This window comes from Carassius carassius, chromosome 28, assembly GCF_963082965.1.
Source record: "Carassius carassius chromosome 28, fCarCar2.1, whole genome shotgun sequence".
NCBI classification, from domain to species: Eukaryota; Metazoa; Chordata; class Actinopteri; order Cypriniformes; family Cyprinidae; genus Carassius; species Carassius carassius.
In genome coordinates, this window is record NC_081782.1 from 11,485,231 (window position 1) to 11,495,603 (window position 10,373).

Below are 10,373 nucleotides of genomic sequence, written 5' to 3' on the forward strand. Positions count from 1 at the left end.
TTTCTTTTCAAAGAAAGGAGACTCAGCCCAGCTAACAACTTTTGGTACCCAGAACATTTTGGTTATAAAATAAAACCGTAAAAATAACCATAGAGAATGTTCTGTATTTGTTCTCTTTAGGTTGTTACAAGACAAAACTCCCTGAAATGTTCCGACAAATGATTTTGGTTACAAAAACCTATGGAAAACATTCCTAGAATGTTATTATTTGGATCCCAAAATTACCTGTAAGCACTGATTGGAGAATTGAAGAAACATGTGGTCTCTACTGTATGTACACAGAATATTGAAGTTGCATATTTAACAACTGTAAACTCTGTTAAATGACAACAACATAGAGAGATTACTATAGTCTGATTGCAAAAAAATAGAAATAAAAAAACAGGAAATTCCTAGATTGTTATTATTAAGTTTCTAAAATATCCAAGCGGGAACCATATGCCCAAGTTTTCTGGAAGGAAAGTTAAGAAGAAAATAATATATTGAATTGTCAGTCTTGAAGTTTTATTTCCTGTACTGATCCATCATGCGGAAAAATGCTTTTATTGTGCTCCAGGCAAGTTGAAACACTAAGGATTTGACATTGCACTTTTGGGAAAATCCGTTTACTTTGTTTTTACATTACAGACTGGCATTTTAATTTTATTTTTAAGTGACAATGGGCATTTCTGGTTCTGCTCGCATGAGCGAGAGTCAGCTGAGCTATTTTATAGGACTCACTGTTTATAGTACACTGTCATTGCTTCTGTGCCATGTTGTTTCCCCAAATAGTTTTTGCTTCACATTTAATTTGTACTGGCGGAATCACTTTGAACATAATGAAACTTCTTGAGCTTAATGAAAGTTGTAGTTTTAGTTTACTTGATGTACAAGGTTGAAGTTATTTTAAAACAACAGCTGTCAGTTTTTCTCCATCTTCATATACCAGTATATAATAGAAATTATTGATGCTAAATTTAACATTAGGCATCTGAGATGTTATGAAAAGCATATTGTGTATATATACAAAATGCAGTATTTCATCCACAATAATAAACATAATGCAGGGAAAGGTTTTATACAGTTTTATTCAATTTGATCTCTTTAACATAATAGAATAGCAGTTTCAGGACATATTCCACTCACATGCCCTATACTGTAAGTGCTTTATTTTTCATAAACAGCATTATTTTTTTTAATTTTTTTTTTGTATAATTTCTCCAAAATTGCAAAATAATGTTTCAGTAAGCATTGCAGTATTTAGTCAAATAAAATGTTATACAGTGTATCAGTGAACTCGCACATCACACTGGTAATGTGCATTAAACTCTGAGAGACCATCCCTGCCTGTGCGTTAATGTCATACACTTTCCAATTGTGCATTATTTTCATTTTAGAAATATTTCTAAATAAAGTCATTTTGATGCTATAGGTACAGACTGGAACTGTAAAACGTAGATGTACACATAGTATTAAAGTTGCATATTTGAACTCTGTTTAGAGAGAATACAATAGTTTGATGGCCCAAAACGAAACACACTCACAGAAAAACAAAAGAAAATCAGTTGTTGCATTAATACAAGGAAAAAATAACATTTTAAAATTGCACTTCTCCAGTGATGTAATAATGCATTATTCATGCAGTTTGTGGCGTTTAACACTATAAATTGTATATATACTATATATATATATATATATATATATATATATATATATATATATATATATATATATATAATTTATACATGTTCAAATGTTTCAGCATACCTGTTATGAACTAGGACTATTTCATGTGTCAAAACCATGAGGTATTTGCAGAATTGAATCTAGGAAATTGCCCGTGATGTGTCTTACTAGTTTAATGGCCTGAGATTTTTAAGGCAGTTGTTGGTGAGGCTTTCACATCTCAGTCAGGTTTTTCCCAGAGAATTTCAAATGATTGGAACGAATTTGTAACGAATTTCAAATGATTATAATTGAAACGAACATCCACAATATGTTTTTGTCTTCTGGGTCATCGTTTAGTCTACTCTTATCAGATAATCATGCCATCTAAAGCTATGTTTGTGAATATATGAAATGTTTGAAACATTTGATTGTTTCAATGTTTGAAACATCTGAAATGCATATTTGGTTGATAAAGTTGTGTTGCAAAATGTTATGACAATGTAGTGTTCAAAAGTTTGGGGTTAGTAAAATTCACCCTTTTCTATTCATCGAAGAATCAAACAAACATGGTTTCCACAGACATTTTAAGCAGCACAGCTGTTTTCAAATATGATAATACGAAATCAGCATATTAGAATGATTTCTGAAGGATTGTGTGACACTGAAGACTGTAGTAATGGCTGCTAGAAAATCCAGCTTTGCCATTACAGGAATAAATTACATTTTAATATATATATTAAAATATAAAATGGTCATTTTGTTGCAAAAACTTTCACAATATTATTAATATTAATTAGAAAACTATTTCACAATATTATTCTTATTGTATTTTTTTAAATCAGATTTTAATGCATTTTTGATGAGCATAAGAGATTTCAAAAACATTAAAAAATCGTAAGAGCCCCAAACATTTGAACATACTGTAGTATATCCTGGTGCTTAGTTACTGTAGGTCTGAAAGAGGTTATGAGTGTGCAAAATAGTCCTGCAAGACATGACAGATTTCATTTTCTGTCTGCTGCAGCTATGATCCACGATGTTTATGAGAATGATGAGAAGAAATTAAGCAGCTTGCTGGTTTCCATTTGGCCTTGTAGTGTCTGTCATATTACTGTTTGGTTGGCCCATGCAGGGAAAGAGTCTAGGTTGAACATAGCCCTGCCCCAGGTGTTGATGGATAAGGTGATGCAGAAAATCCCTATGATATTCATCATCATGCCAGTTTTTGCCTGAGAAAAAAAAAAGTTAAAGATTGAGTGAGTTTATTGGTCACTTGAGCAGCTGCGAAGGAATTTTTTTAGATGTGGTAAAATGACTTGTGGTTTGTCTATATGTGGGGCCATAATTGTTTTAAAAATGCTACGTCACTGACATAACTACTTATAAATGATTGATGTCTGGCAGCTGATCATGTAAACTGGTTATTCTGTATTATGATGAGTTTTTAAACACACTTTGAATATGGAAATAGGCTGAAATTGCCACTTGGGCTGAGAACACCAGGGAACCCTTTTTTCTGTCTGGAATAAAATTGGTTGCCAGATTCTGAAACTCACCATGTCTGAAACCTTGAGGTATCCGTAGGAAAAGACTATAGCGTTTGGTGGAGTTGCCACTGGTAACATGAATGCAAAGGACGCACTGAGTGTGCATGGCACCATGATGTAAAGAGGGTTGATTCCAACCGATTGAGACTGCGAAACAGAAACAGAAATGTCTGATGTACTTATAAAGCAGAAAACAAGATTTAATTGTGGACAGCGCTGACTCATATGTCTCTGATCTAACTGCATGTTTTCTAAGCTCATCACAAAGTGTCTGTAATTGGGCTGTAATTCTTAAAGATTATAACAAACTGTGAGTCATGTCTACACGGAGGCTGACGTTTCAGTGAAGCTTTGCACAGCTGGTGAGCAATACACTTCACAGCTGATGCTATTTCAAGAATTTAGGCACCTGCCTAAAAATTATGCATACAGATATGATTTACATATTTCATTATAGATTTTTTCTCATCTTCTGAGCATCTATCATTTGGTAAATATCAGACCTTTACAGGTTTATATACCAGTCTTACCATAGAAGCAAGGACAGGAAGAAATAAGGTAGCTGTGGCAACATTGCTGGTACACTCAGTGAAAATGGCAATCAAGAGGCACAGGATGATGACAATGGCCCAGGGAGGGATACTATGCAGAGGAGTCAACTGGTTTCCCATCCATCTGGACAGACCTGACTCCTGAGATACAAAAGAAAAATATGAAGTCAGATTCATCTTACAAATGGAGTAAATAAAGAAAATGATGGTAGTTTTTATCATAAAAATGATAATAGTCAACAAATTTTTTTTTTTTTTTTTTTTTTACAGTTTACAAACAGTTTATCGTAGTTTTTCCCTGACTATCCCTTTATATTAATCAGACTGCATGAAACAGTTGCAGAACCACTGCATTTTAATCATGATCCAAACAAACATGCATATTGCTTGAGCGGTTTTTGATGTAAATTAGATTGTATAATTTGTTTAATTTATAGCAAAAGCAGAACGGTCTGACCTTTGTGAAATGCAACATAAAACATCTGAACGGAACAAACAAAAACAGCAGACGGACTGAATGAAAATGCAAATTAGTGATGTAACATACAGCCAAGTATGGTGACCCATACTCAGAATTCGTGCTCTGCATTTAACCCATCCAAAGTGAACTCACAGCAGTGAACACACACACCGTGAAGAGCCATTTTTTATGCTTCGGCGCTAGGGGAGCAGTTGGGGGTTCAGTGCCTTGCTCAGGGGCACCTCAGTCGAGGTATTGCTGGCCCGAGACTCGAACCCACAACCTTAGAGTTAGGAGTCAAACTCTCTAACCATTAGGCCACAACTTCCCCATAATTCCCACAATTTAAATGATGATAAAAAAAGCAGTGATACCACATTTCCTTCACCGCTTTAAATAAAGCAGCGCTGCGCTTTTAAATATGCATCATACGGAGATAGGATAAAAAGAAAATACCATCTAAACTTTTCCAAAGAAAAGTCAGTTCCCCTCAATGATACATTCATTTAAACCCGTCACCCTCTGCGTTTAGAATTTTCTTCCTATATTTTGTGCATCGTGAACAGTGAGCTTGATCTGCCTGATACAGAATTCTCTCATCTTTGCATCCGTCTCCAGCTTCTGTGGCTTCTGTTAATGGCCATTTACAGTCGGACAGTACAGCCCTTTTCTCTGCAAAGTTTCACTAATGTGACTGATTTCTAAACATATTGCCACTATTGTAAATGTAGTGTTAAATAGATGCACTATTATAAACACAACGTAATTTTATTTATCCTGTAATTAATGTATGTTTGAATAAATCTTCTGTCAAAAATTTCTAAAAACTGCTTGCACACTTCAAAAGCCATTTTCACAAAAAAAGCCACAGCCACAATTTAAATGATTATCTTCACAGCAGTTTAAAGAAACATAATAATTATGACATTGAGAATGAGACATTCCTTTTTCATTGAGTGTTCTCACCTCGCTACCTTTGGCCAATGCAAATCCTCCACCTAGGAGCAAAACTATGTTCCAGGGTAACTTCTTTTGAGCTACTTTCCAGGAGAGCAGGGCTGGACTGGGCGCAGAATAGGGTTGAGGCTCTGTAAATTAATATACAAAGTACAGCGAGTCAATCCAAAAAAGAACAATAGATCAAAACTATCTTAGTCTTCTTTGTAGAACTTTTCATTGTGTAAAATTCTTCTCACCCGTTTCAGAGCCAGTTGATGACCCGAAGCAAAGCCGGGGTGGTTTAGATGGCAGAATGAAGAGCAACAGGGCAATGAAGACTGCAACTGTAGCATCTGTCACATATCTAAATGAACGGAATATTACACACCAAAAAGTCATCTTTTTATTCCAGTATTTTTGGAATAATACCTGCATACATACTCTTGTTAAATATGAATATACATATTTTTATTTACTAATTTACTTTATTCACATGGTTAGTGACTTTGATAAACTGCACTTTTGCAATAAATTCATTGATCTAAGCCTGTAGTGTAAATCATACTCTGCTTCAATGTTAAAGGTGTGTGTTGCCCAGCCTGTTACAAATCCAGGATCTCGAGTAAACCACAGTGCTATAAGCAAACTGAAGAGAGCCAGAACGCTGAGTTCGCCAAAACACATCGGTCCCAGCTGAAGATGCTGCTCCCGGATCACGTTATAGGCAGCTATGTCCTTCTCTGACTTTACCGCTCCACATCCCCATGTCTTCCTAATGCTGGAGACATGAATGAAGCACTTCATTAACGAAGTGGAAAAAGAAAATATGAAATGTAACAAATCAATTATCTCATACTTGAATCCTATGAAAATGAACTGAAGATACAGCCAAGCTATCGTCAGCATGATGATCATGTTGGGGAAGGCAAACCCAAACCATGAGGCAAAGTTGATGACATCACCATTATCAGGAAATAATCTGAGGGAAATAAATAAAAGGGTTCAGTTTCTTGAAACAAAATGGTAGAAGTGAAGTGTTTATTCAGTACTCACTGGTTCATCTGACCCTTCAGTACTAGGTTAGGTCCAGTGCCTGTGAGTGTGGCCGTTCCCCCAACACTGGCCGCATAACACACACACAGAGTCATTCCTTTAGCCATGAACCGCTTCTCTGCTGATTCCTTTTGTTTGGCCTCTGGTGAGACATCTAGCATGCGTAGCACCACTAAGAAATAGGGAATGCACATCAAGAATTATGATAGTTGATCCAAAAATTAAAATTGTGTCTTGAAATGAAAACTGTACTGTTCAAATATTTGGAGTTCATGAGAAGGTGAGAAAAAAAGCCCCTGGGGATAATAGTTTAAAAAACATGATACATTACTCTCATAACCTACAGTTCAAAGGTTTGTGGTCAGTAAGTTATTTAGATGTTCTTAAAATAAGTCACCTAGAAGTTTTTTTTGCTGATTTGGTGCTCAAGAAACAGTTCTTCCTTTAATGTTGAGAATGTGCTGATTTTAGTGCATACCATGATGCAATTTTTGTTGTTGTTTTCAGAATTTTTTGATGAATAGAATTTGTTTGTTTGAAATGTAAAAAAAAAAATTAAACAATAAGAGAATTAACTATAATCAGTAATCACTATTGTGAGTTATTGTGAGCTTTAATGCTCCTTTGCTAAATAAAAGTACACATTTCTTTCTTTAGTTTTTTTTTTTTTTCACTGACCCCAAACTTGAACGGTAGTATATGTACGGCTAAAATACCTCTTATTGCATGGACCTCATAAACAATTCTTTGCCTTACCTTCTGAGTCTCTGTCTTTTGCTGTCTGTTTGTATTCTGCCTCAGGAGCCTGGGGCCGTTCCTCACCACAGGTCGTCTGTGACGACTCTGTCTCCTGTTTGTTCAGCTGTTCCAGCACAGCCTGCACTATTGGGACCATCATGGCCGTAGTAGCCGTGTTACTGATCCACATGGAGAGGAAAGCTGTCACTCCCATGAAGCCCAGCATCAGGCTGTATTAATACAAAGGAAGCAATCAGAATGTGAACACAAAGAGTAAAGATTGGATTTAACAACCTATCAGTGATTGTACCCATTACAGGGTTTAACTTACAGCGCTGGGCGCACCCCAACAATGAGAAGCACTCGAAGGGCAATGCGTTTGTGCAGGTTCCAGTGCTCAACTGCCACAGCGACCATTAGTCCACCCACAAACAGCATGTTAGTGTCCTTCAGGTATTGCATACACACCTAGAGAACCAAATCGGAGTCTTAGCTGATGTGTGCTTTTTTTAATCTCTAATGAATTTTATGCCTTTCTTAACCGGAAACACTGAAACCAACTTACCATTTTGGACTGCATGATGCCAAGCATGGGGAAGAGGACAGCAGGTAGCAGTGAAGTGACAGCTAAAGGAAGAGCCTCAGTACACCAGTAAACTGCCATCAGTATGATCACATAGGCACAGCTGGCCTCCTGGAAGATGGAAACGTGCTCTTTTTAAAACCACATGCTAGTATGATTCTAGACATAATTTGGGGACATTTTGTTATGGGTATCTGTGTTTTGCGTTTGCTTTAGTTGGACTTTGAGTTTTCACTGTTTCTAGATCAATTTCTTTTCTCTGTTTTCTCATGGTTTTGTTAGTGTTTGCACCTGCTGTTCATTTAGTTGATTGGTTAGTTTCAGTGTATTTATCCCCTGTGTTTTCTTCTGTTCGTTGTCAGTTCTCAGTGTGTTTAACCTGGTTGGTCTGTTCAGTTCCTGTTTCCAGTTTTGAGTTTGTGTAAATCTAAACTGCTTATATATCGCCTCATCCTTATTTGCAACCATTTTGTAATGCATATTATTATTTATTTATTTTCTCAGAATGTTTTCATATTTGATATGATCTTTTGCTTGGAAAATGGAAAAGGAAAGATGAAATGTAACAAATTAATTGTCTATCTGGCTCATCCTTAGAGCATAGCTATAATAAGCATGATGATCATGATCATATTGGGGAATGCATTAGCATGACGCAAAGTAAATTTTTTCTTCCAAATACTGTATTTTATTGAAGTTATTAACTTTTTTTAAATTATTAAAAAAACGACAGTGGCGCTCATGTTATTCAGCATGATTCGAGTGTATTTTGTAATTCAATGAATGGAAAGACATCTGTTTTTGATTATCTGTACAAAGTAGTTCTCAAAATCAGTATCACAAATTTACTGAAGTTGCGAATGCAAATTTACTGATTTTAGTGAAGTGCTCTTTGATTTATGTTTATTATTTTTGAGAGTATAATCCTGGCAATAAGGAATTTTTTTCGAGAAGTGATTTTTGATCTTACTGTCAATGGGAGTAGTTAATATGAGCACTGTCTCAAATATGCACATGAGGGTCATGACCACAACACATTGACTCAGGAATTTAGACTTATGTGTTCCCACGCTTGAACATACACAATGACAAAGGGTTAAAAAAACAAATTTGAGGCACATTGAATTATTGTACATGGAGGCCTCAGTGTATGAATGTAGTATCTATGTATTAAACAGAATTTGTATTAAACAGTGTTTATATATGCAGTGTTTAACAGGTGCATAAAAACTAACAATTATAACCTCAAGACAAAAGCATACAAAATCGACTTAATAGAAGTAATAAGACAAGTGTAATTTAATTCAAGTGCTAAATTAAACATTTGTGGAAATTTCCTTTGATACATACCCTTGTGTTGATGACCACTGGGAGTGGAAGAAAAATCAAAGGAGTGAAGAAAAGAACTATCCCATTCTTCATGTTCCATATGGATTTTAGTGTTGGGATCATCTCAGAATAAAGAAAGTTTGTCCATATAAAGTAAGTTTAACAGTGTTGGACACGTCCTTTTAACCTGCTCTCTGGGGTGGAGTGAGAGAGAGCGAGTGAGGGAGGGAGGGAGGGAGGGAGAGTGAGAGAGAAAAAGCAATTATTATTACAAAATCCTGCACACAGCCATCTTTTAAATCATATTCTTAGGGTGTACTCACACTAGGCGTTTTGAACCGCCCCAAAGCCCGGTTCGTTTGACTATTGATCGTCTGCCGACAACTGATTGGCGCCTGTAATCACTTTTTGGCAAGTGTCAATACATTTAATTCAATCAAGTTTATTTAGGTTTGTAAATGGCTCTTGTTCTTACCTTATTGATAAACAGGAAATATAGTTTGCGAGTAAAGCTGCAAATAATTTAATTAACCTCAGTTGTCTCCGTAATAATTTTCTGATACATACAAGGGAAAATCAATGTACGGAGTAGATAAAAAAAATATTAATAATAAGTGGTTTTCTCCGTTATCTCATACATGACGTAAGCGTGTTGCGGCCATGGTTGCGGCTCGGAAAGTTGTGTGAGTGCCTGCCAGGGCTCGGGCTCGGGCTCGGTTCAGGGCAACCGTGCATAGTGTGAGTAGGGCCTACACCCTTAGAACTTGATGATACTGTAAGGAAGCAGCTGCTGTTTATGGGCTGTGTAGATATAGCAGAAGAGTGGATGTCATTTAACATTGTTATAGACCTGTCCCTGTTTAGAAGTTATATTAACAACTTTGCCTTGAACAAAAGTGGTTACAAAAGTTTGATTGAATTGTGTTTAATCGTTTAAGATTAAATAAATCCATGTAGGCTACAACTCAAATGTTTAGTTCCATGTTGATTAATGAATTCTTGTTATAATCAAGCCAGAAGTAAGGGAGTAGTTTTGATACTGTTTGCTAGTGAATATTCCCCAGACTAGCTGTATTTTTGAAAGTATCCTATTTTTGTATAGACATACCTTAAAATCTTAAATGCATATTGACACAATTTAACTTGCCATAAAATTGCATATTATAAATTTTGTAAAAAAAAAAAAAAAAAAAAAAAAAAATTAGAATTCGGTGTAGTGAATTGAAACAATACTCAGAAATTGCCAGTCAATTTGACAAATACTGACTTGACAGTGTGTTGCACTTGACATGACAGTTATAAGTAGAAAGACAGAAACAGCATTTTCTTTTAAAACTTCTTTTTTCACTTATTACCCAAACGCAAAAAAATTGGATGATTCTGAAATTGTAGACTGGAGAACAGAATTTGCATAAAATGTAAATTAAAGATGGTTTTGAAAACCACGTCTATAGAAACCACACACTTGTGTAACTGGACGTTTTATTCAAAACCTAGTTTTATAATACCGACAATTTCCCAACAGC

General features: G+C 35.6%; 1 protein-coding gene across 1 annotated transcript; it reads right to left on the reverse strand.

Annotated features, from left to right (window-relative positions):
- Positions 1–1,954: 1,954 nt before the first annotated feature.
- Positions 1,955–9,035, reverse strand: slc13a5b (solute carrier family 13 member 5b). Its single transcript, XM_059515120.1, has 12 exons — positions 8,869–9,035; positions 7,501–7,629; positions 7,267–7,403; positions 6,954–7,165; positions 6,198–6,369; positions 6,001–6,123; positions 5,710–5,922; positions 5,402–5,508; positions 5,172–5,293; positions 3,725–3,886; positions 3,204–3,341; positions 1,955–2,876 (listed from the first exon to the last, which is right to left on the reverse strand). Exons 1-12 carry the CDS (start codon positions 8,968–8,970, stop codon positions 2,751–2,753), a joined length of 1,743 nt encoding a protein of 580 aa, XP_059371103.1. The 5' UTR covers positions 8,971–9,035; the 3' UTR covers positions 1,955–2,750.
- Positions 9,036–10,373: the final 1,338 nt, after the last annotated feature.